Raw genomic sequence first — 26,682 nt, 5'->3', positions numbered from 1 at the left:
TTCCCTTAAGACATTTAGATCACACACATTCCCATATATATATTTTTTTTATTTCCCGTGAAAAAATTTACTGTTATACTTGAAGAGTTAGCCTATGGAGGGATGGAAGTGCTTTGCTAGGCTACCTTATTTCTCAGAAATATATTTATTATGAAAACAATTACTTTAAAAAGAATTGTGTTAGCTCATGAATGTGGGTACATTTTTTTTATGCTTATATTTCTAGGGTTAATATTTTTTAACTTTTTATTGAGATTATGATAGTTGTGAAATTTCAGTTGTACATTATTGTTTGTCAGTAGTGTTGTAGGTGCACCACTTCACTCTTTGTGCCCACTCCCACCCCTCTTTCCCCGGGTAACCACTAATGTGTTTTCTTTGTCTGCATGTTTAACTTCTACATGAGTGGAGTCATACAGATTGTCTTTCTCTATCTGGCTTATTTCACTTAACATAATATGTGGGTGCATTTTTAATAGAACTATATATGTGTCTCTATTCTCTGCTTGCAGTTGTGTAGTGAACATCTTCATAGAGGTCATGTAACCTTAATATTTTCTTCCAAGGTTGGGTTGCTCATCTGCGCTCCACCACACTCCTTTTAGAGTGAAGAGATAATAAACTATTTGAGCAGGGTAGAATTGGGGAAAAAAATATGTAACATATCTAAATAGGAAAATCCTAACTGCAAATTTTCTGTGATTGGTGTTTTGAAAGGAAAGAAGCAATCAGGAGAGAGAGACATACAGAGTTTAATGGGTGAGGGAGGGGGACAAAATCTGAATATCAATTGCTTGTTACCTCAATTCTGTTCATTTAAAATCAACTTAAATATGTTCTTTGGGTCTCTTCACATAATGTATTCATTCAGTAAGTTGAATAAACAAGTAACCAATTAAGTTTAAAAGTGTGATTTTAGATGATTACCATCAATATTTTTCTTCCCAAATAGCCAGTATTTTTCTGTCTCTCCTTCAGAGTCTTGCCTACCCCTATCAATCACAGACACTGCATGAGCTGCCCTCCTTTCTCAGCATGGCTTCGGAGGCCAAGAAGTTTCAGATCTGAGTCCTGTTACAAAGAAACAGAAATATCCTTTCCTTTGGTGTAACTCCTCCTCCACATCTGCAGCTCTCAACTGCGTAGCATTTTTTTAGTGAAGTGTTTTCATTTTGATTAAGCTCTTTTCTCTCTTTCTATACGTGGTAATGGGTTAAGTTAAATAAGGGGGAATTGTTTTAGAAGTGTAATAGGTTGTCTGAAAAAGGCTTCTCAACCTCTTTCCCTCTCTCTGTCTCTTTCTCTCACACTAATACACACACACACACACACACACACACAGACTCCACACACTCCAGACTGAGCTGAACCATAATCCACCTCTAATGAATTTCACCAGAAGACAACATAACATTGATTATATGAAAATAATATATAGACATATGAAAACTGCCCCCCCCCCCCGCCCCCAAGAATTAGGTTCTGGACCTGGAAAAAAAAAATCTCCTCTACATTTTCCTTAATTTCCCCAACCCTAGGCCTTTCCCCAAATTTTTCACTCCCCAGCCTTTTCAAAATGCACACATCCTTGAATATTTGATCTTTTATGCAGATTATTAGCAGCCTTGTAACAGCTGTCCAACTTGTTTAAGACCTAATTAAAAGGGAAACTGAAGCAAGTGAATCATTTCTGCTTCTATTGAAGAAAGGACCAAGCAACAACAAAAAAAGGAAAAAAAAAAAAAAAACAGCCTGTAAATTCCAACCCCTAAAATGGTGCGCACAATTTTCAGAACATATTGATGGAAAAGGTGTCGACTCTGATAAGAAAAGTCGGCCAAACAGCTGACTTTTCCGAGAAGCAGCATTCTCACGTTCTCTCCCCTCCCAGATGTGTGTAGAACTTGGTTTTTGTAAGCTCCATCTGAGTTTGAGGAACCCGGCGATTCCTTCCCTGGGAAAAGCCTGAGCACCGTGCTACAGCAGCACCAGTGACCCAGCGAAGAACTGGCCGCTACCTGCAGATCAGGTTCGCGCAGAGCCTCAGAGACCCAAGATTTCTATCTCTCTCTTTCAAAATGCAACTGGTTATTTACTTGTATGCATTTCAAATTTGTCCGAACAGATGCGGAAACTTTGTGAGTGTGTGTGAGTGTCTGTGTGTGGTGTGCGCGCGCCAGGCGGCCAGTGGGTTTTTAAGAGCACTTACGAATCGTATTGGGATTTCTCCCTGCCCCCTCCCTCCTTTTCCGGTTCTCAGTGAAAGCTTTCGGGTCTGGAATCAAAGACGCAAGTGTGCATTGTGTTTTCACCTCGCAGACTTAAATAACGTTCAAGAAATATCTTCAGAGAAAGCTAACACTCAGCGACCAAATTGACTAAAATTCTATACCAAGTTTAAAAAAGAAAACCATGTACCTGAATTATATACCTTGCAGCAAAAAATCCATACCCAATCATGATATTATAGGAAATATGTTTGATGTGAATATATGTTCCAAATAGCCACTTTCACCATGCGAAAAGACAAAAAAAAGCTTTCAAAGACAGCAAATAGCATGAAACACTGTACTGCAGAGACGGAAGATATGCATTTAAAGCACCGATGAAAATGGCGTGCAGTATAATTACCTCAAATTGCTGTTCGCTTGACACCCTGACACTAATTTTATTCAAGCCATTGGGAAATAAATGTTTTAAAAGCACTCCTTTCCAAAAGCTAGAGCTAGTGGGGGCTGTGAGGTCGTTCAGGAAAGGAAAGGGTAAAGTTTCCAGCACGCAGAAAGAATTAAATAATCCATTTAAAATAAGCGTCTATGTGGATCGACAGCCTTTAAAGCCCACATTTTTAACGCTTGCCCTGTACGTGGATTGATTTTTTTTTTCCTTCAGCATTCCCTCACCAGATGGATTTTTGCTACTGCAGATCAGCAGAGGGTGTCAGATCTTTCAGAGTGCACCAGGCTGGAACGAGCAGAGCTTCTTAGCAACTCTCTTCTAGCCCCCCCTCCCCGTTCTCGCGCTCTGTCCCTCCCTCAGACAACTCGCCCCCCACCCTCCGCCCCCATCCACGTAATTCCGAAAGAGCAGGAGAAGGAGAAGGAGAACAAGAAAAGAAGAGCTAGTAACCGAGAGCTGGCGCCCAGAAAAAAGGCTGAAAAGGACCAAAGGAGAGGAAAGGAAAAGGATGGACAGCCACAAAACGCAGCGATTGCGGAAATTTTCCAGCGCCATTGGCTCGGCAGCGTGAGTCCTTCGAGCGGGCGTGATTTCAGCACCGGGGGGACTGGACAGCACCTCTGGGGGCCTTCTGGGCAACCCGCAGCCACCGCAAGAACTCCATCAGCAACCTCAACAGCAGAAGCCGCCGAAAACCCTGCTTTGTATCAGAGAGGCAAGGTCAGTCCGACGCACAGCCATGCACAGGCAGTGCGCCTGTACTACGCTGCAAACCCTCTGCTTGTTTCTCTAACATGCACTTGCTTCTAATTACTAGCATTGTTCCCTTCCTGATTAGTGAGGACCACTATACGAGATTCTGTAAGGGTGTATTTTCTAACTTATGTGTATATATTTAACTTCTTTTTGGTTATTTTTAAGGGGTTGAGGGGGAGCGGGATTATTTTTTTCCTACTTTTTTTTTTTTTTTTTTTTTTTTTTTTTTTGCTTGCCTTGCACTACGTGCCTGGATAGTTTGTAGATATATTAATTGACTGGCGCCTGGGTTGTTGCAGTGCGGGGGGGTTAGGGAGGAAGGAATCCACCCCCGCCCCCCCAAACCCTTTTCTTCTCCTTCCCTGGGTTCGGACGCTGGAGCACTAAATGAACTTGAATTGTGTCTGTGGCGAGCAGGATGGTCGCTGTTACTTTGTGATGAGATCGGGGATGAATTGCTCGCTTTAAAAATGCTGCTTTGGATTCTGTTGCTGGAGACGTCTCTTTGTTTTGCCGCTGGAAACGTTACAGGGGATGTTTGCAAAGAGAAGATCTGTTCTTGCAATGAGATAGAAGGGGACCTACACGTAGACTGTGAAAAAAAGGGCTTTACAAGTCTGCAGCGTTTCACCGCCCCGACTTCCCAGTTTTACCATCTATTTCTGCATGGCAATTCCCTCACTCGACTTTTCCCTAATGAGTTCGCTAACTTTTATAATGCGGTTAGTTTGCACATGGAAAACAATGGCTTGCATGAAATCGTTCCTGGGGCTTTTCTGGGGCTGCAGCTGGTGAAAAGACTGCACATCAACAACAACAAGATCAAGTCTTTTCGAAAGCAGACTTTTCTGGGGCTTGACGATCTGGAATACCTCCAGGCTGATTTTAATTTATTACGGGATATAGACCCGGGGGCCTTCCAGGACTTGAACAAGCTGGAGGTACTCATTTTAAATGACAACCTCATCAGCACCCTACCTGCCAACGTGTTCCAGTATGTGCCCATCACCCACCTCGACCTCCGGGGAAACAGGCTGAAAACGCTGCCCTATGAGGAGGTCTTGGAGCAAATCCCCGGCATTGCCGAGATCCTGCTAGAGGATAACCCATGGGACTGCACCTGTGATCTGCTCTCCCTGAAAGAATGGCTGGAAAACATTCCCAAAAATGCCCTGATCGGCCGAGTGGTCTGCGAAGCCCCCAACAGACTGCAGGGGAAAGACCTCAATGAAACCACCGAACAGGACTTGTGTCCTTTGAAAAACAGAGTGGATTCTAGTCTCCCAGCGCCCCCTGCCCAAGAAGAGACCTTCGCTCCTGGCCCCCTGCCAACTCCTTTCAAGACAAATGGACAAGAGGACCATGCCACCCCAGGGTCTGCTCCAAACGGAGGTACAAAGATCCCAGGCAACTGGCAGATCAAAATCAGACCCACGGCAGCGATAGCGACTGGCAGCGCCAGAAACAAACCCCCAGCCAACGGCTTGCCCTGCCCTGGGGGCTGCAGCTGCGACCACATCCCAGGGTCGGGTTTAAAGATGAACTGCAACAACCGGAACGTGAGCAGCTTGGCTGATTTGAAACCTAAGCTCTCCAACGTGCAGGAGCTTTTCCTGCGAGATAACAAGATCCATAGCATCAGAAAATCGCACTTTGTGGATTATAAGAATCTCATCCTGTTGGATCTGGGCAATAATAACATCGCCACCGTAGAGAACAACACTTTTAAGAACCTTTTGGACCTCAGGTGGCTGTATATGGATAGTAACTACTTGGACACGCTGTCCCGGGAGAAATTCGCCGGGCTGCAAAACCTCGAGTATCTGAACGTGGAGTACAATGCGATCCAGCTCATCCTTCCTGGAACCTTCAATGCCATGCCCAAACTGAGGATCCTCATTCTCAACAACAACTTACTGAGGTCCCTACCCGTAGACGTGTTCGCTGGGGTCTCGCTCTCTAAGCTCAGCCTGCACAACAATTACTTCATGTACCTCCCAGTGGCAGGGGTGCTGGACCAGTTAACCTCCATCATCCAGATAGACCTACACGGAAACCCTTGGGAGTGCTCCTGCACTATTGTGCCTTTCAAACAGTGGGCAGAACGCCTGGGTTCCGAAGTGCTGATGAGCGACCTCAAGTGTGAGACGCCGGTGAACTTCTTTAGGAAAGATTTCATGCTTCTCTCCAATGACGAGATCTGCCCCCAGCTGTACGCGAGGATCTCGCCCACGTTAACTTCGCACAGTAAAAACAGCACTGGGTTGGCGGAGACCGGGACGCACTCCAACTCCTACCTAGACACCAGCAGGGTGTCCATCTCCGTGTTGGTCCCGGGACTGCTGCTGGTGTTCGTCACCTCCGCCTTCACCGTGGTGGGCATGCTCGTGTTTATCCTGAGGAACCGAAAGCGGTCTAAGAGAAGGGATGCCAACTCCTCTGCGTCCGAAATTAATTCCCTACAGACAGTCTGTGACTCTTCCTACTGGCACAATGGGCCTTACAACGCAGATGGGGCCCACAGAGTGTATGACTGTGGCTCCCACTCGCTCTCAGACTAAGACCCCAATCCGGGTAGAGCAGGGGAGCGGGAAGGTGAAGCCCCCCACCCTCCACCCCCGCCGGCATGCCAGGGGTTAGAGGAGCCCGGATGCAAGTCCGCGTGCCCCAACTCTTGATGGACATAAGTAAATAAATAACTGAACTCGCTCACTTGAGAGGGTCTGACCCCTTAGCTCCCTTCTGGAAACAAAGAGCGGACTGTGTCTGGGAGAGCGCAGCCAGCTCGCTCTTTGCTGCGAGCCCCTTTTGAAAAGCCCAGCAGGGGCTCTGCTCAAAGAACTGACAGCGCCCTTGCCCATGGCAGAGGGGCTGGTGGGGATGGCTGCCGCGGTCCTATACATATATACATATACCTACATCTATATAGAGAGATAGATATCTATTTTTTCCCCTGTGGATTAGCCCCGTGAGCAGGGGGGCGTGATGGCTTCCTGTTGGCTACGCAGGGATGGGCAGTTGCACGAAGGCATGAATGTATTGTAAATAAATAACTTTGACTTCTGACTAAAACAAAAAGTGCTGCATGGCTCGCATGGAATCCACGCGCTTCAGGGACGCTGCCCTCCCCGGCGACTGGAGACGGCGTCACTTCACAGCACCCACTCTCTTACCTGATAAGTCCCATCGTATCAAACTTTCTCTAAACAAAATACAGTATAATCAGAAAGTGCCATTTCGCCATTATTTGTGATCGGTAGGCAGTTCAGAGCGTACGTTTACTGTGAAAAAAAAATGTAAAGGTTTTATTTAAGACATTTGCATGGCTAGTCATCAGTCCATTTTATGAGTTAAAAATGTATTTTGTTGAGCAAAGTTTTTACGGGTTGTTTTGGGTTCTTTTATTTTGATGGTGATGTTTTAGTTTTTAGGTTTTTTTTTTTTTGATGGGGAATATTTTTCTATACATATCCAATAATGCCTTCCATCTGAATGTAAAATAAGTACCCATGATTTCTATTATAGTATCAGTGTAATTATTTAAAAAAAAAGATTTTCAGGCAGTTAAGCATGACCAATTAATGTCACTCTAGTGCTTAGGCTGCGATCCTATGGTAGCAATTTTGTGCTGGTGTAAATCTTACTTATATAGTAGGAAAAGAGAACCGAGGAAGCACGTGAAACTTACTAATTCTATTCGAGGATTTTATAATGGCATATTTTTTCAGTATTAAAGTGAAAATGTTTTCAACTCTGGGTCGTTACATTTTTCCAGCTTCATATTTGCATCTGGTAAATTGGATTTGCGGTGGAAGGGGGAAGGTTGGGGGTGGATGCCTTCTAGATCTACATTGAGGCTCTTTCTCTAATCGTTTTACTTAGTTTTTCACCCTTTACCTAGAGCCCCTCCCCCTTCTCCCTCCCCGCCCAGACATTTCCAGCCTTCCCCTGCCGGTATAGTAAGGTCTTCCCCCAACACTACCTCCACCCTCCCCCCCTTTTTTTTCCTCTCCTAATGCGGCAGTGAATCCTTTTATTAACATGGAAATGCCCCCTCCTGCTGCTGCTACTGCTGCCGCGCACACCGCAGATACAGTATTAAGGATGTTAGTAGAGATTTGATTTAATTGACTTTGCCTAGATCGGTCTCATTAAACAGAGTGGAGATTTCATTGGTCAGCACCCTTCGATGAAAGACAGCCCTAATGACTGGCATTTGAGATGCTGCTGGCGTTTTGAATTCAACATCTGCTGAAAACGGTAAAACTAATTAGTGCCCACCCACCCTCCCCGCCCCAGCAACTGCATATTGAAATTTGTTAAAGCACTCATCTTCATGGAAATCAGTCATTATCCTAAGAAGGATTTCTCTCCCACCATTTGGATTTCTGGTTGGGGCCCAGTAATTAACAAGCAGAGCTTTTAACTGTTTGAAGTTTATGAGCCAATGTAACTCTGGCCTCAATCATATTCCTCTGGGATTTCTAAGCAGCCTATTTTATCAACAGTTAGGGGAGAAAAAGCAAACAAAACTACACATTTTGATGGGGTCTGCATTCCACCACATATCCACCCTTGAGAAGTGTGTTACAAGACTGCAGACCACAGATTTAAAAAAAACAAAAAAACAAAGTTATAGGATTGTAAATCCATTAATGAAATCCCCCAGAGCAGTTGTAAGAAGATTTGCCTTCTAGAACTCATATTCTAAAGAGAGTAATTTCCCAGAACAATGATGTTCTGGAGTATGTATTATTTATTTTAACGCTTTTTTAATAAAATCTTTATTATAAACCATGACTATTCCTAAGGCCATTCATCATTTTCTCTCTTGATTCTTTTGTTTGTGGACTGCATTTTATAGTGGTAAAATTGTAGCCTACTATCCTCTGACAAATATTATGAATTGTTTATTTTTTATTTATTTTTCATATGAAGGCCTTAATTCTTTTTATGGAAAGTACACCTGGGCTCCTGGTAAACAACCAACGGATTTATTCATGATGGAGAAGTTGGGGGAGGGGAAGAGTCACATATTCAGCAATATTATGACCTTAAGAAGGAAAAGAAAAGCTGGCAGATGTTCTATGTCTCTGGTGGAAAGTGACACTTAACGAAAGCTACCTAGTGAGGCCTGGTAGTAATATTTAAAGTTGATACATGATTAGTCTAAGTAAGGAAACTGGAACTTCTCATAGAAGGTGTGCACTGGGGCAAGAACTTTTCTTCATACTAATTAAAAATTACAGTATAGAAGCCAAGGTTGAAGGAGTAAAATTATTTTTAAAATATTAGCTTCAATGGTTTCTGAGTGGTCCTTGTGTGCCAGCAGTGTGCTAAATGATTTACATAATTATTTAATTTAAGCCTTACAACCACAGAGTAATTTAACACCATTGCTATTTCCACTATACCTATGAGTAAATTGAGGCTTGAGGAGAGTCTATAATAACTCAGATCATACCTGGTAAATAGTGGAGTTGAATTTAAACCTAATTTCTCTCATACTCCAAAACCTCATTGTTTGAATTGAGTAGTCATATGTATTTACCAGATAACATCTTAAAGAAGACTATTCTCTTTTTTTAAAAAAAAATATATATATATATATATCTCCATAAAAATGCTATATAATGTATTAAGGACCTAGGTGTATCTTTTTGAGTATGTATTGGTGGTCCTTTATATTTCCAGTATGTCTTGCAACCAAAAAAAATTGTCCTACCTTTTAGAAGAGATATCTTTAGTGTGTTCTACAAGAGTGTATGAGAAGAAAACATATAAGAGAAAAGATGCATTGCTATATGAACTTAGGAATTATCGAAATTCAAATTATTAAAACTAATTTATCTATATATTTATTTGAAAAATATTAGGATCATTCGATGACTTCATGTAAAAGAACATTTATTATTTAGACAGATTGTTTATTCATTTTGATAAAGTATGTCTGTCATAGTTACATATATGTAAATCAATATATATATCATATACTTATTTTAGTTTGGTTTGCAGAATACAGTAATCTCACCATATAACTCATTTAGCAGTGCTTAGCTTCTTATTTTCACTTTGTCTTTACATAAAATGCTCACATAACTGTTGTTGCCATGTGCATTAGTTGAGATATCCTGTTTCCAGTTAAATCATCCTTTAATTCATTGAAGTAAAAGAAATTTTAGTTGTGCCAGATGGAAAAGGAGGAAAGAAGGAGATGTCTTGTTTAGTTCCATTGCTTTAAAGAAAGTAGTAGCTTCTGGGACTGCTGCTGTAACTAAGAATATCCTAGAATTTAAGTTGTTGCCATAGAAATTTATCGTTTAACCATTTTTGCATGTTTACCCAGAAGAAAGCTGGAATAGCTGATCTTAACATTACCATAGCAGGATTCTTTTTCTTAACAGTATTTATATCAGATGTAATTAGAATTGTCAGGCATTTTAATAAGTGTTAAAATTATATTGGCGATTCCGAAGACAGTTTGTTAAATTAGCTTTTCCCAGGTTGCTAATAAATGCTATTTGGTATATAGAGAGAAATGGATGAATTTGCAAGGGTGAACATGGAAGTGTGTTTTTTTAATGTGTTGGTGGAATATTAAGTAGAGTGGTTTCTAATTCAGCTCTTTTGCTAGCTAATTTTTAAATACTTTTTTTCATCGGCAAGCTTATTTGAAGGAAAAATGGAAATATAAAATGTGCTAAAGATTTAATTTTAGCATGTATTAACTTTTGGTTCATTCTCTCTCATTTCAGTCTATTCCAAATGCAACTTATTATTTAAATTTTAAAGGATGAATTGTGTATCATATTGATAGATATAGTAGATGCATACTTAAGATTTAACACACATGATTTGCTTCAATGTGCTCCTGAACTATAAAAAAAGAAGGCTAAATCAAATGTTTCTTATAAGCCCCTGGCAATTTCTTTCATCTATAAATTCACCAAAAGTATTATTATAAAAAGTGAGATACAGGACATTAAGGACTTTGGAACTTAAAGAAATGCAACTGAATGGTTCCATGAAAGCACATGTTACAGCAGAACAATCCTGAAACCTGAAACAATGTTGACTCTGTTGTGACCTATCAAACTTTGATTGGGTTTCAAAAAGAGTAGAATAATTAAGAGAACAGATTAAGTCTTTAAGGACTACAATTTTATGATGACACGGACAACTGAAGAAATCATCTTAGATTGATGAAGCCCAGTATAACCTTTCGGCCTCAATTGATTGGTAATTTCAGCATAATGGCTTAGACTTCAATTGTCTAATTAATTACTCTTCTCCTTCCATTCACTTGCTAAATATATACTATATTACATGCTTGAAATATAATTATATTTCCTACTTGAACTTTGCACGAAAGTTTACAGGAGAAGAATTGTGTAATAGTTTTAAGAATTTTGAATGAGTTAGAACTTAAATATTCAATTCGCAACATTAAAATTAGGCACTTGCTACATGAAAAATGTTATAGGAGCTCTCTGGGGAAAGAAAATAAAGTAGTCCTGGGGGCCAGCCCGGTGGGGCAATGGTTAGGTTTGCACGTTCTGCTTCTCAGCGGCCCAGGGTTCGCCGGTTCAGATCCTGGGTGTGGACATGGCAGCAATTGTCCACATGTTGTGGCCCACATGCCATGCTGTGGTAGGCATCCCAAGTATAAAGTAGAGGAAGATGGGCAAGGATGTTAGCTCAGGGCCAGTCTTCCTCAACAAAAAGAGGAGGATTGGCAATAGTTAGCTCAGGGCTAATCTTCCTCAAAAAAAAAAGAAAAAGAAAAAGAAAAGAAGAGAAAAAGAAAATAAAGTGGTTCTAACCTCAGGGAGTTTACAACCTACAATGATAAGATATATACACTACTTTAATTGTAGAAAAATAGGACATCATTGGCAGTTTTTAAAGAATGCCACTAGAAAATTTGGGGGTTTCTTTTAAAGTAATTTAAGTTTGGGGCCATTTGGAAAAATGCAGTCATCATATGTGTTTCGTTGGCTGTTATGCAAATAGTTGAAAATCTTAAAACAAAATTTTAAAATATTGGAGTATTGAATCTGAAAGAGGTATTTTAATTACCTTGCTAGTTTTGTTTCTTTTTCTGTAAAATGAGAATAATGTCTGAAATTTTGTAACTTCTGTAGTTTTTTGACTAACCATTCTAAAAGGAAACAATCAAATCAGTTTTTATTTTCAGTGAGTCATAATTTTTCAATTTTAGTTATGTGAGATATCAAATATAAGTTTAGAAAATTGAAAAAGACATTTTATGGTATCATAAAAATTTCAGAATTGTCTCTGGGTACTTCTCTTTGATTTGTGTTTATATACATAAAGTAGATTACAGCAGCTTTAATATAACATTACATATAGTTTTATAATTTTACTGTAAAGCTAACAATCCCATAGCCATTTCTTATGTAGTAAAACCTAATATTCAATTACTCAGTAGTTTGGTCCAAATGCACAAGTCCAAAGTTTTAACAAGCAGAGAGCAGTGAGCAAAGCCATGCATTTACTCACTTCTATGCTTTATTCTCTTTGCCTCTAACTCTATTTCTTTTCTTGGCAGAAGAATACAGGAAGAAATCATATTCCACTGCAGAATAACAATAGAAAGAGTCAATACATAGCGAAAAATGAGAAGTGGATCAAATGTAGATGATAAATGACCAATCCATTGTAGTATCAGAGAAACAGTCTCTGCCTCCCAAGAAAGGGGGATGAGTGGAAAAGGGCCAGTGTTACTGTAAACAATAATGGCGTTTACCAGATTCCGTGATATTTATTGCACACTTTTTTACGTCAATATCTTCTTAACATTTCCAAACTGCATACCATATGAGAAAGTAATGCTCATTATTATGATAGTGATATGATTTGAATAATATTAGATATATGTACATAGAACTTTTTACCACTTCCATAAAATAACAGGATTATAAAATAGTGACTGAATTGAAGCAATATCATTGCCTATACACTACAGTAGAATCCACATGTTTTAGTCTAGGCATGTTTATTTATTAAAATAATTGTTTTATATAATTATGAGTAATCCTACATGACTAAATTATTCTATCCAAAATATTATGAATTTATATCATATAGTAATTATTTGCTAATTTCTTTTGGGTTCGATCATTTTTGTAGCTAACCTAATTCAATTGTGTCTAGTTAAGGTTACTTAATTAGAGTTATTAAGAACCAGTTTGCATTTTGGTAGCTTGTATAGCAAAGAGTTTAGTATGGCTCTGTCATAGCCGAGTTGGAAATTAATGTTAGTGACCTTTTCAAGGTTCCTAAATAATAGATCTAATTTGGTTTAACTCATTATCAGATGGATCTAAAGGGAGTGAAATTATGAAAGCACTAAACGTTTTCCAGTGTCTCAATACGGGCTTTAATGAGAGAGTTTAACCTTACTATTATTATTGGTCAGAAAGGGTTACGCTTTTATCCTTCAGCAAAACTTTGATTTTATGACACTTGTATTTTTCACTAGAATGGTCAGCTCTCCAACTATCGGATTTCATGTTACAGATGGTATTTGGTATAACTAGACATTAAGACATAACAAATGGAGTATTCCAGGAGGGCATTACATCTTAGGGTATAATGTTATGAGCGTTAAGACTTGAAGCCAAGAAACTAACAACTGGAAACAGCAATAATCCCCAAGAAATGAGTGACATGGAATGTCATGTTACTATTATACCTTAACATTTGTAATATCAAATTAAGAAGAGAGTCAGATCAGAGCACTTTTGAACATTATTTGCATACACGTGACATCATTTATAGTCAGCCAAAACTATGTCTCCCACAAGCTTTTTATAATATAGAATTTTTTTCATCATTTTCGCATAGATGATTAATGTGGTGCCTATTAAATTTCCATCCCTGCAAGCCCAATTGACTCACTTGATGAGTAACCAAGTGCATAGACTGGAAACAGAATTATTTTCTTTTATAAATGTAGGGTTTTTTAGTTCATAATATCTTAAACTAGTATGATATATTTCAAGAAGAGAAATTTCAGTCCATATTTACGCTGGCTTTTTAAAACATGATTGAGGAATAGTTTGACTACAGCCTTTATAATAGTGTAAAATTTAAGACTAATACAATTGTCAGTGGTGTATGTATCACACAGCTCAAGGCCTTTCAAGGAGGCAACCTCGCAATGGTGTCAGGGAGATACATCTTAATCATGCCAAGTTCAAAGAGAAAAACAAACAAAACCAACTGAGGATGATAAAAATTTTACTTTGATTGATTCAACATGTAATTATTGGTCACCTACTACGTGCCAGGCAGCTGTGCAAAAATTCTAACACCAAACGAAACAGACTAGATTTCTGCTCATCTGAATTTACATTCTATAAGAGATTACAGAAAACAAAACAAAAATAATGGTTAAAATAAACTGGAATAATGAAGAGCTATGAAGAAATAAAGTGGGGAAGGGGCTGATCACTTTTTTTAGGGTGCTCATGGAAGTCCTCTCTGAGGAGATGATGCTTGAACTGAGTGAAAAATGATGAGACAATCATTTGAAAGTTAGGAGCAAGAGAGATCCTGGTAAATAAATCATTTGTATTTTATATATATGACAAAACATCCTGATTTATAAATGTGCATGGAATGTTTAAGGACTAGAAAGAAGGCCTGAATTTCTGGTATCTAACCACAGGTAGAGACGAAAATGGAGAGGCAGAACGAAGCCAGTTAATGCCCTGTAAGACATAGCAAAGAATTTAGATTTTATTTCAAGTATAACAGAGAGCTTTAAGCAGGCAAGTGATCCAAGTGACATGTTTAAACAGCCATTTTGGCTTCGTTAGTGAGAATGAATTACTGGGGGCAATAGCGGAAGGCAAGGAGCTGCTCTTGCAGAGTTTGGGAAATACGTGATGGTATGTTGGGCAGTAGCGGTAGTAGTGGAGATGGACAGAAGTGGAGAATGAGTGGTAAATTTTTGGTGTCCAAGAAAGATCTGTATTGGAGCAGATGTGGGAGTGAAGGAAAGAAAAATACTTGTGTGTGCGTGTGATTTTTAATCAATCAACATGATGGTTGGTATCTTTTATTGAGAAGGGAAGGCAGGAGGAAGTAGGTTTTAGAGTTGGATTTTGAACTTGGTAACTTTGAGATACCGATTTGCATATTCTAGGTGGGCTGATGGACATGGAAATATGGAGCTCAGAGAGAGGTTAGGGAGGAAAATATAGACTTGGAGTTCATCCTCAGTCTTTTATGGATAGCTCCACTTTATAGAATTGAAAACTAAGCCTATGGTTGCATTTAACTGGTGTACTCTACCTGCAGGGCAGATTTATTGAAAATTGCTTGTAAACTTGATTTTAGAAACCAGGGATGTAGGAAAGGTATGAAATGTGTACTCTCTCTAATATCTGAACATTTTTCCCTTAAATCAGAAGACTATGTATGAAACCCAGCAAAATAATCATTTATGAAAATCAATTGAAAACAGAAAAAAGTGTGGCAAAGGATAAAAACAGCTTGTGCCATAAAGCTACAATGTAAGCTATAAATTGAAATGCTTAAGCTCTCTGCTTTAAAAAGCATATTTCTGAATGAGAGCGGAACAATTAATCTTATTCATCACTAATAACAAAAGACAACTTCTTTTTCTTCCCCAAAGAGGAAAGATTTCTGGCAAAGGGAGATTAGTTTTAGTAATCAATAATAAGACAAGAATGAGGATGAGGCTTTTCTTACTTGGGAGTTCCTCAAAGGTTGGACTCTGTTTTATTTTACCCTTGCTTGTAGGCACCTCTGGGGTCTGGTTAGCTTTTAAGAAGCATACACCACATTTGGTATTTAGTCCAACATTTGACTAGACAGCACAATAAAAAATATATCATATTTTCTTCATGCAACAATTTGTTTGCACCATTCGGCTCACCATCAATAACCGTCTCTAATCCCAAAAAATCTAAGTGTAATTGAACTTAATCTTTTAAGTAGATTATGATTACTTTTCATTTTCTTTTAGTCCGGCTGCAATTCAAATATTAGTATTCAACGTTGTGCTGCATAAGGATAGTTTTCCCTTTTCATGAGGCTCTGAGTGGCTTCAGTTCTTTCCATATTTGTGTGTGATGCCATGTGGTAAATACTCAGCTTATTTTTAAATGGAAAGTTAAAGGCTGGCTGATAGCTCTGCTTAGCTTCTCACAACACAGCCTCATGGTGCTATAGAGTTATAGTCTTTGGGATCATTTATGGGGGCCGCAGCAATGACGCAACAGTTGGAAAGCCTTGATGCTGGATTAGCTTCTTTAACTAGCTCTGTGATCCCAGGCATGGCTCTTAATTCCAGTGAATCTCAACCTAAAATGAGACTGCTGGACTAAAATCAAGAGCTCAGAAAACCTTTTCTGTAATAGGCCAGATAGTAAGTATTTTAGATTCTGTGGACTAAGATGCAAAATCTACGATGTTATGTAGATACTATGTGCATATGGATATTATGTAGATATTATGTATAAAACAAGAGAGAAAACAAATTTACAAAAATTTGTATTGGCAAAATTTAAAACTCTGTTTGAGACCCTGAAATTTAAATTTTATATAATTTTTACTTGTCACAAAATGTTGTTCTTTTGATTTTTTTCAATCGTTGAAAAATGTAAAAACTATTCTTAGCTCACAGGTGGCATAAAAACAAACAACAGGACTGACATGGCTTGTGGGAGGTAGTTCACCAATCCCTGGGCCAGATTAACTCTAAATTCCTCTAACAAAGGTCAAATAGAATCTTTATTATATAGTCATTAAAATATCTCAAAATATTTTGACTCATGAAAATTACATAGAATTTTCAAAACTATACAGGATATTTGTCTAAATTTTTTCCATTTAGTTATAGATATTTTAAGTTATGCCTGGGAATTTTATCAGAATATAGTTATAAACGTGTATAAAGTAAGCCAGGGATAAAGTAATGATTGAAGAGGACTGACAATAAACTAATCATGTTTGATCAAGAATTATCGGAGTGGTTAAGGGTCACATCTTTAGAATCAGATTGCATCAATTCTAATCCCTGCTCAGGCTAGCTGTATGAATTTGATCAAGTTATTAACCTTTTAGGTCCTTGATTTTCTCACCTGTAAAATATAAATGACTACCTCATAGCAAGGTCGTAAATATTAAATGAGTTAATACGGTTACAATGATTAAAAGAGGTTTTGATACATTACGTACTAGAAAGTATTAGATATCAATAGTAGCTCTCCATTTTGTAAATAACTTTACGTAACTCTCAAAACAATTATTTCTGTTATGTAATTTTTTTAAATCACTATTTTACAAATAAAGAATCCGAGGATTAGAAAGCAACTTGTCTGCGAGTGCTCTGCTCAGTGGCAGAGCCAAAATGCAAAACCAGATTGAAGGGACTTTAAAACAAATGCATTTTATCTGCAGAACTGGGTATTTGATGAGAGATTATCAGTATCTGTCCAGCCCACCCTGCTGTGACATTTTTCTGACATCCGTTTTGTTGTTTTCCCTGGGATTGCAGGTACATAATGCAATCTTTGTTATATTTCTCCTTTCCATACCCACTTCGAACTAAACACATGATGGTTTTTTTATTTGACACAATTAAATTTACCCCCTCTACCTAACTTGTTCTCGTACTGGACAGTAAGTGACACTCTAAAATTTCACTTCTCTTCCTTCCATGATTACACTTCCTAAGCTTCATTTAAATCTCTACATTGTAGCTGATTTTAGCTAACCAACAGAAGAAAAAGGAAAAAAAAAAACCCTCAAACTAAATAGCACTAGGATGTGACAAAATGGCTTAATTCAACAATATTCTGCAAGGAGTGGAGTATTTAAAAATTTTAATAACAGTATTGCAAATAGATGCCTTTTTAATGCTAGCATTTCAGTAGGATTGTTTGGCAGGAAGAATGCCTCTTAGTGCTTCAAATTACATATAAATAAGATATGCTGTGGAGCTAATCCACTTTTTTTTAAAAAAAATAAGGAAATCAGAGAGATTGCTTCTCCATCACCTCAGAAAATGAGAATGGAGAATTTTGCCTTTTTTCTGCTTACAATGTAACCAATAAAATTGGTAAAGCAATTCAGACTCTTACCTGTATAAGATAAATTCTTCTCCACCAAAATCAGTTATAGAATTGGGGTAACTATTATACTTGATTTTGAAGACTCTGTATTACTTGTATACCAAGAATCACATTTCTTTTTATTTGGCACAGAACCTGTGAATGAATCTATAATATAGTATTGTTGCTACTGTAAGAGTACTAATAATCCATGCTATTATTTTGGAGGGCAATTCATTTTGCCTTTCAATGCCAAAAGTGAAGAAGGCTAAGGTATCAGAATACTTTTGCTTAGGATAGGAAACATGATTTCCTCCCATGAAATACTTCCAATATAATCTGTGTTGACTCTGCTTTTTATAGAACTATATTCCATGATTCCAAAGGTCCACGAGATATAAAAATCAGTGCCCTCCAAAGATGATTTCTTGAATTTAAAATTTAGAGGAATACTTCATTAAATAGCAAGTAATAGTTCTTACCATAGGATTTCACTGATTTCAAGAAATATTCTGAATCTCAGTGAGAAATGCATGATATATATCCCACACTTACTGATCTCAGAAGCCACTCTCCTCCTGTGACTCACACCACCTTTTGTTTATTTGTTTGTTTTTCCAGAACACTTATTTGGAGACTTGCAGGGCAGAAGAGAGAATTGCCTGATGCACCTAATTTAGGAGGGGAAAAAGCAAAACAGAACAAGCACATATCTTAGAGAACTGAACTCATAGTAGTCTAAAGTGATAGACGTAGAGTTAATTACTTCTCAAAGAAAACTAACAATTCAGAAAAATAATAACATTAAAGCAAAAAGAGAATCCATTGCCTTATTTCCCATCGTTTTCCGGCATTTCTAAGTCCAATTGTGTGCCATTTACCATGAAGAGCTTGGCCTTTCTTCAATTGTGCCATCTGTTGAAGCAGAGGATAGATGACTACTTCATGACCTGGTGGTTCAAAATAGCTCACGTTTCAAGAAATATAGAACACTCCATCACACAAATTTTCTCTATTAATCTGAGTCTGGAAGCTTCGTCCATTTAGCCCAGTTTCATGAGAATAAGATTAATTGGTCAGAATAGAGTATATTTTAAAACAGTGTACAATTCAGTTGCCCCAATCCCACTTGTCTGCAATGAGTTGTCTTTTTCATACATGGACTTTGAAGCCTAACAAATAAAGTATTATTAGTAAACTGATAGTCCACAGCTGATTTGTATGCAGTTCCTTAAATCTGTGACTGGGTGACTTTCTCACCCAACTTTATAAGCAAGTTTATTTCCTCTAATTTGCTGTGTTAAAATGCTGATTGATTTTCCGTCTGAACTTATCACTTAGGACCAAACTTAATGAAATAAAAGGTCAATTGAGTCTTACTTGCCACTGTTTTGTTAAATCAGGAAGCAATTTCTGTGTTAAAGAATTCACCTCTCACTTTCTTTTAAAATAATTTATACCTGTGTTCACAGTGATAAATAGGTATTATTGAACATTAGAAAATCTGTAGTCTTTAGATTCTATCGACACTGTAAGTTGTTCCTGAGCAGGGCTTACGTCTTGGTATCTTTTATCTTCTTTGCTTATTTGTAGAATAATAGATGATTAATGTCAGTTGATTGAATGAACATTTATAAAAATATATATCTTTATGCTTTAAGTATGTTTGCAGAATGGCAACTCAAAACCATTATTTTCAGTATATTTTCAGAATCCACACTCTTCCCAAATCAAATATTTTCCAAACCACAAGGCATGATATTTGTCAATAAATATTTCCATTTCTAAGCCTACTATAGAGATAAAGCTTTCAAAGGGGACATAGAGCTTTATCTTTTTGATAAGTTAATCATAACATATTTGATATGTAGAGCTAGAAATAAATTTATATACAATTAGCTTTATTTTAAAAGCAAATAAGCCACTGTGCTATAATTCAGGAAAAGAAATGTGACCACAAAGAGATTAAAAAAAAATCTTTCAGGAGTCTTTCAGGAAAAAATTTCTTCTGTCAAGCACACACACACACACACACACACACACACACACACACCATGGTCTAATAAAGAGGCACAACCTCTGGAACACTGACTCATGGAGGGTGGAATAGAACAGAGCAACACTCAATGTAAGTCTATTTTGAAAACTAGGGAAATGCATATTTTTTCTTCTAATGTAAAAGTCTAATAGAATTATGAGAAGTAAAATGGTGCATTTGCATAGTTTGTTAAATAAATAAAGCAAAGTTTTATGATAGAGTACTAAAACTATTTGTTAATAATAGGACTGGTACAAATGTTTTACCCATGTTAAATTTGCCAAATGCATGTCACACAGTGCTAAAGTAAGGGTCAAGTATGTTTGCAAATAAGATTTGAGTTTCCTAGATGATTTTGAAATTTAAGCTTTCATTAAAAATACTTACTAGGAATTGTTAGTTTCTTTTTTTTTCTGCTTTTTCTCCCCAAATACCCCCAGTACATAGTTGTATATATTTTAGTTGTGGGTCCTTCTAGTTGTGGCATGTAGGACGCCGCCTCAGCATGGCCTGATGAGCAGAGCCATGTCTGCGCCCAGGATCCGAACCAGCGAAACCCCGGGCCGCTGGAGCAGAGCGCGTGAACTTAACCACTCGGCCACAAGGTTGGCCCCAGTTGCTATTAAACTCAATCATATCTTGTCCCAATTTGCTTTAGGCCAAAGAGGATTAGTTATTTAACATTAATTTTCTTTTCTTGGTAATATTTTATAATTCTTGTAATCTTTTTTTTTTTTTAAGATTTTATTTTTTCCTTTTTCTCCCCAAAGCCCCCCGGTACATAGTTGTACATTCTTAGTTGTGGGTACCTCTAGTTGTGGCATGTGGGACGCCACCTCAGCGTGGCTTGATGAGCAGTGCCATGTCCGCGCCCGGTATTTGAACTGACGAAACACTGGGCCGCCTGCAGCGGAGCACGCGAACTTAACCACTCGGCCACGGGGCCAGCCCCTCTTGTAATCTTTTTTTATTGTAAAACAATAGTCACATTCATGGGCAACTATTAAGTATCTCTGAAAAATTACAAAGTTTGTTATTTTAAAAAGCTTTCATTTGTCAAAACAATTTGACATTTATTGTTTTTGTAAGTCAACTAGTTTGGCATCTCGGAAATTTATTTCATAATTTGGGGCTATAAAATAAAGATTTGTATCTCTAAATGTTAGAGCAATAACCATATTATAAACCTTATAACACTGTACTGAAATCTTAAATTTCTATGGATTCTCTATAGGAAGCCTGTTTTATCTTATTTTGTTAGTGGCCTTAAAAAATTTTAATGGATTCACATGAGCAACTAAAATTAAGATTTGGTGTATCTTTCATGATCACTGTACAGATTTCCCTTTTTTTGACAGAAAAAAAATCTCTTTGAGTCACAATTTTCTTAAAAATTCAAGCAGATATAATAAAAATGTTTACTTTTTCTTGCTAAATTATTTAATCATGTTTAGAGGCATCAAAAATTTGTTGATTTACTGAAGGAGAGCTCCTAACTAAACCATGAATGTTTAGGGAAAATAAAAAAAAACCCTAAAGTTTAGGGAAGAAATATACACACCAGTTGCTCATTACTCCTCTGGACAAGAAGTGGAGAAACTCTCCAAAGTGTGCAGTAGGGATGAAAGGAGTTGATAGGAATCAAATAATGGAACTCCATTGCCTTTGTGTTGTACACACTTGCATCTTTCCGCTCCCGTGATGCAACATGGTTGACATCACTTTGAGATAAAATTAAATGTAATTTTGATGCTAGCTGTGCAGCATGAGTGCAGCTGCACAGAGGATTTCTCCCTTTCCATATGTATGTTCTGGGGGTGTGGCAAAAATGACAGGGAGCATAGTCATTTTGGCCTTCTGAACTGAGGAAGCTTTGAGACTCATCCTACCGATTATGCAGAGAAGAAAGAATCCTGTCATTTAGATGCAAGAAGATATTTTGTAAATTTGGCTGTTTGATTCTATGGGACTAGACATGATTATGAGTGACATTATTTCAGGAGATAATATTATGACATAAGTACTTTACCATTAGAAGTTTTCTGTGTTAACGAAAGTGCAACTCATTTGCAAAGGTTATTCATTCCATTGATTTAGTTATGCAGTAAAATGTATGTCTGAGTTGTGTTTCACTTATATTAAGGATGATTTAGTTTTGTATTGTATTTTTGAGTTATGAAATTGCTTGAAGAATATTTCTTATGCATTCTCATGTTTATCCATTGTTTACGATTAACCTGAAGACAAGAAGATTTTTTCAGAATATGGCTCCACGTATTCTATCATATTAAGGGTAATTTTATAATTGATTACAATCCTTCTTTTAAGCCAACTGTAAAATTGTACTCTTTAAATTTGTATGAACAGATAAACAAGTTTTAATTTACCTATCATATCACTCATATTGAAAACCAACCTAGAGAATGAAAAAATTATTGTTTAAGGAGAGACAGTGCCAAATAGAAAATACTTACGATGGTACTCTAAAAATGTGCCCAGGGTTAAAATATATCACCCAGAGACATTATTCATGAAACCTGCACAGTTAATGGAATCCCTCAGTTTGACTAATTGTTGGCATTAAGAAGGAAATTTCAAGGTCTGTTAAGAAGGAAAATGAAAACCCAAGTGCATATGTGGTTTGGAGTGTATAGCGGAGTCTGGCAAGGACATGGACAAAAAGTAATGAACAAAAATAATAGGAAAGTTACAAAGAGGGCTACGAAAGTCAAATGCTATACGAGAGGCAGGAATGCCAGGGCCGATCCAGATAGCATCTTGATCTGTGGTTGAAGAATGATTACTCCCCAGAATGGCAGTATATACTGCAGCTGTAGGTGTGTGTCTCTTAACTCAAGCTGATTATTTAGGAACAAATATTAATGTTTGATAGATTTTTAAAAATTAGCTACCTATCAAGAATAAGAAAAGTGAGCACCTTCTACCTGAATAGAAATAATTTTAGTTAATAGATATGAGTTTATTTTAAAATCTTATTTCCTTGAAGACTTCTGTAGTAAACAATTTTAGGTACTTATTTAGATTTAATCAAAAAAATATTCTATAATACTCCCAAACTTTTGGGTTATAAACTGAGACAAATAATTTTCTATGTGATTTTAGTGAATCAAACAAGTGAGAAGAATGTCTAGGGTGATGAGGCAACTGAAATCAAGAGTGCTAAAATAGCTATTTACCTTTTAATTAGCCAATTTAAATCTCTCTCAAGTGGGAATATGTTCCATTTCTAAGCTGAGAAACATAATAGTTTTATGTGTGGTTTCCCAAAGCACAATGAAATGTATTAGTTTGAAAATAGTGTACGTGGTTGGTCAATAGAATTATTGAATGGCCAATATGTACAGAGTGCTGTCTTGACATTCATAGATATTCATAGATAATTAGTTCTAATTATGAGCAAATAAATACTACCTTTGAGTAAGTAGGCATTATACTACTGCTTTAGATAGATCTTTGTGTACAACAGTTCAAGACAGACAAAGCACTCAACACTCATATTTTTGTTCAGTAGAAATAATGCTAACCAACTTCTGTGCTGAGAGTTTGCCAGACTGAGCCAAGGTACAGAGATGACGCCTCACAGCTAAGCTGTGTTTTATTAAATTGACCTCATGACCTGCAAGGATAGCTGCTTCTCCCAAGTGCTGAAAGACACTTGTGTTAACAAGTATTTATTGAACAAAAGGCAATGTGCTAGGTGTTGAGTACAATATGATAAATAATACAGCCCAGACTCTCAAGGAGCTCACATTCTAAAGACATTTCCTATCAAAATGTGCTTGCTGGATTACCTGTGTCAAAACCATCAGAGGTGCTTGTTTCAAGTGCAGATTTTTGAGCCCTGTCTTAAACTTACTGATTCACAATCTCTGAAGTTCTGTTAAGACTTATTTTAAAAATAACATCCTACATACTTCTTCAGCATTTGTGCTTATAATATTGTTGAATCATAGATTCTTTAGCAGAAATTTATTTATTTTTTTGTGAGGAAGATTGTTGCTGAGCTAACATCTATGCCAATAGGCCAGTCCCTTTTTAGCAGAAATGTATTTTTAAAGTGATGTAGTAATAGATATGCTAGGGAATTGCAAGTGTGGATGAGGGACTTGTAACCCAGCTTGGAGGGGTGGGAAGGCCCTCTGTAAGAAGGAACAACTAAGGCTGACTGTCACATGAGGCCACCCACTAGTACAGGTCCTGTTTGGAATGGGGAACCTTCTGGGGATTTTCAGCTAATTCATAAACCAAAGGAAAGAGGTTAGAAAGAGACTGGTATAGATTGGGAAATACAGGGAGTTTGTTTAGGGGGAGAATAAAGGACACAAAAAAAGGAATATCAAGATGATTAGGCACCAAATCATCAAGGACTTTGCACGTTATGTTAAAGAAATTGGATTGTATCTTGTGTTTCAGTGGTTTTGATATTCAAATGCAAATAAAATTAATTAGTAAAAAAACAAGTCCAGAAAGGGAGACAATGCAGAATGTTTAACACTAAAGCTGCTCTGCTCCAGCCAGTCGTTGCCATGGGGAAGTGTGGCATGGAATTGCCAGCTTGTCCAGTCTTTCAAAAGTAGCCAAAAAATCTAGTGTATTTGTGAGGTTTAGGTTCAGCTGAAAATAACACGATATCCTAAAATAAGTGTTTAAGCAAGAATAAAATTATTTACTGCTCACAGATTAGTCTGGAAAAATGCAGTCCTAGGCTAGAATGTCAGTTTTGTTCTGCCAAAACTATTGGGGGCCAGATTCTGGCTAGCTCCCTCCTCCAACATCCCTTGGCTACAACTCTTGTTCTGATTCAACATGTCCAGGCAGCAGAGAAAATGACCAAGATAATAGGGGAGGAGAGTGTTCTCCTTTAGATAAAGTTACTGGAAATTGCCACGGGATTCTGCTCTGTCTACATGTTCAGATGCAAGGAGAACTGTGAAATAGATTTTTTATTCTGAGCAACCATTGCTCACCAAACATTTTATTACAGTGGAGAAAATGCAGAATGGATATTGGGAGAATAGAAGCGTTTTGTACTAGATTCAATTACTTATGAAACATTAAGTATCAATCATCCATCTATCATTTGTCTATCTATCTATCTGTCTATCACTGTGTATGATCAGTACTAATATTATTAGAAAACAAAAATGTTTGAGTCATACATAGCCTCTAAGCTACCAGTTTGTTTATGGGAGTCTTTGGTTTATGGGAGTCTTTGGTTTACGGGAGTCTTTGGATATTATTAAGGAGCAGAATAAGCTATTCAATAGGTAGAGAAGGGATGTGTTCATAAACTATTTAAGTGGTCAAATTGTCTGGACTTGATGACTAGGTTGTTGGGTAAAAGAGAGAGAGAGAATTAAGGAATTATTCCTAGGGCTCCACGTTGACTTATTCAAAGGATTAAGATACCACTAATTTGGACAAAAAAAAATACCAAAAGGATCATTGGTTTAGGGGGGAAGATGAGTCCATTTTGCACATGCTAAGTGATAACTCTGCCTTGACATACTGCACGCTTTTTAATATCAATACCAAAGGTACAGGAGAGGTTTGAATTACAGATTTAGGACTTACAGGATACGAAAAATGAAACATCATTATAGAAGAAAGCATCGAGATAACCTGGAAACAGGTGTAGATTGAAAAGAGCAATGATAATAGGACAGAATACTGGCAAAAATACTTATTCAAGGGCTGATGAAAGAGGTGAAAGACTAGACTCATCATGAAAGTAAATGGGTTAGAATTGAAGGAAGTTTGAATGTTAACTCAGCAGATGTGCTGTAGATAGAAGTCCACTGTGTTTGTAATTAGCAGTATGCCAAACTCAGGGAAAGGAGGTTTCTTGGGAAGGAAGACGAATGCCAGTGCATTGATGAATGAATGGTAGGCATGGAAGTGGATGTAAGTGATTATTCTAAATATAAATCTTTTGGGAAAATTGGGTATGAAGGTATTAGACACAGCTTGGGGGCAAAATAAGATCAAGGGAAAATCATTTGTTTGTTTAGAATGGGATAAATATGATCATATTTATTGGATTAGAAAAAGAGACAGTATGGAGGAAGACTTTGAAGGTATCTAAGTTGAATGTGATGACTAGTTGACCAGGATCAGAGGAAGAAGGGATTTAAGGCATAGGAGCATGGATTACTCTTTAAAGGATAAGAGGATATGGGTGATGTGGCTGTATATAAGCTTTAGTTTTGGGGACAGGAATTTATGAATGAGTATTCTTCACTGATAAAATGTTCATAATTAACTTCTTTTCTGTGAATAAAAGTGGAAAGTGCAGATGGAAAGAATTCACAGAGAGAACAGAGGCTCCAGCTAAGTCAGGAAAAAATGATATTGTAATGATGCTGATTAGCAGAAGAATGCGTGTAAGTGTGTGTGTGTGTGTGTGCATGTGTGTGTGTTTTTAAGTGATGCTTAGCTAATTGGATGAAAGGATATAAATGACACTGACCCAGATATGACTTTGCTGGACCTATTTGGTAGGAGCATAATGATGAAAATGCTTTAGATAATCTCAGTAGAGAACTACTCAATGAATAAAAAACTGGGTCCAAACTCAAGAGGAAAGAGAGGAAGAGTAGTTCTAATAGACAGGAACAAATTGGAAGATTTAAGACAATGATAATCTCTAAGACTTTGAAGAGCAGATTTGGCAGAAATGAGCTTTTGAAAGAACTGAAGAAATGGAGTTTGTAGTCAAAATGGAGGATGCTGTGGATTAGATTTCTAAGCTGGAATGCCCCCTGTTAGTAGAAGTGGCTGGTTGAATTGAAATAAAGGCGAAAGTCTTGGATATTATATTCTCCAGACAGGTCAAAAGCTGTTAGTTGTTAGCTGGGTATTTATCATTACTTTATAGAAACATATTATGCATATTACAAAGATCAGGTTAAGATTCTGACACAAAGGCCTAGGAGTTAAAACGAATCCTCTGCTTCTGTCAATTATTTAACTTCTAACTACGAAAGGGTCATCTAAATTTTCTGTTTTAAATACTGTAATCATGAAATGGAAATAGAGCTAATTTACCTTCTACAGTAAGGAATGAATTTTTCTTTT

General features: G+C 37.4%; 1 protein-coding gene and 1 long non-coding RNA gene across 6 annotated transcripts in view; one reads left to right on the top strand and one right to left on the bottom strand.

Annotated features, from left to right (window-relative positions):
• Positions 1–26,682, bottom strand: part of LOC123289733 (uncharacterized) — a 62,888-nt gene that overhangs the window by 14,190 nt on the left and 22,016 nt on the right. For 3 of the 5 annotated variants that reach the window (XR_011506625.1, XR_011506627.1, XR_011506623.1), the window contains 2 exons: positions 18,102–18,217; positions 6,610–6,716 (listed from right to left, as the gene is read on the bottom strand). This is a non-coding gene — a long non-coding RNA (uncharacterized lncRNA). Of the gene's footprint in view, positions 1–5,732; positions 5,832–6,608; positions 6,717–18,101; positions 18,218–26,682 lie in introns of those variants that run through there. The other 2 variants (XR_011506624.1, XR_011506626.1) reach the window with 2 other exon arrangements.
• Positions 1,503–7,186, top strand: SLITRK1 (SLIT and NTRK like family member 1). The gene is made up of 2 exons (XM_014862921.3): positions 1,503–3,399; positions 3,853–7,186. Exon 2 carries the CDS (start codon positions 3,906–3,908, stop codon positions 5,994–5,996), a length of 2,091 nt encoding a protein of 696 aa, XP_014718407.1. The 5' UTR covers positions 1,503–3,399; positions 3,853–3,905; the 3' UTR covers positions 5,997–7,186.

The sequence above is a fragment of the Equus asinus genome, chromosome 11, assembly GCF_041296235.1.
Source record: "Equus asinus isolate D_3611 breed Donkey chromosome 11, EquAss-T2T_v2, whole genome shotgun sequence".
NCBI lineage: Eukaryota > Metazoa > Chordata > Mammalia > Perissodactyla > Equidae > Equus > Equus asinus.
Note: the sequence above shows the minus strand (reverse complement) of the source record. Positions and strands in the feature narration are given on the sequence as shown.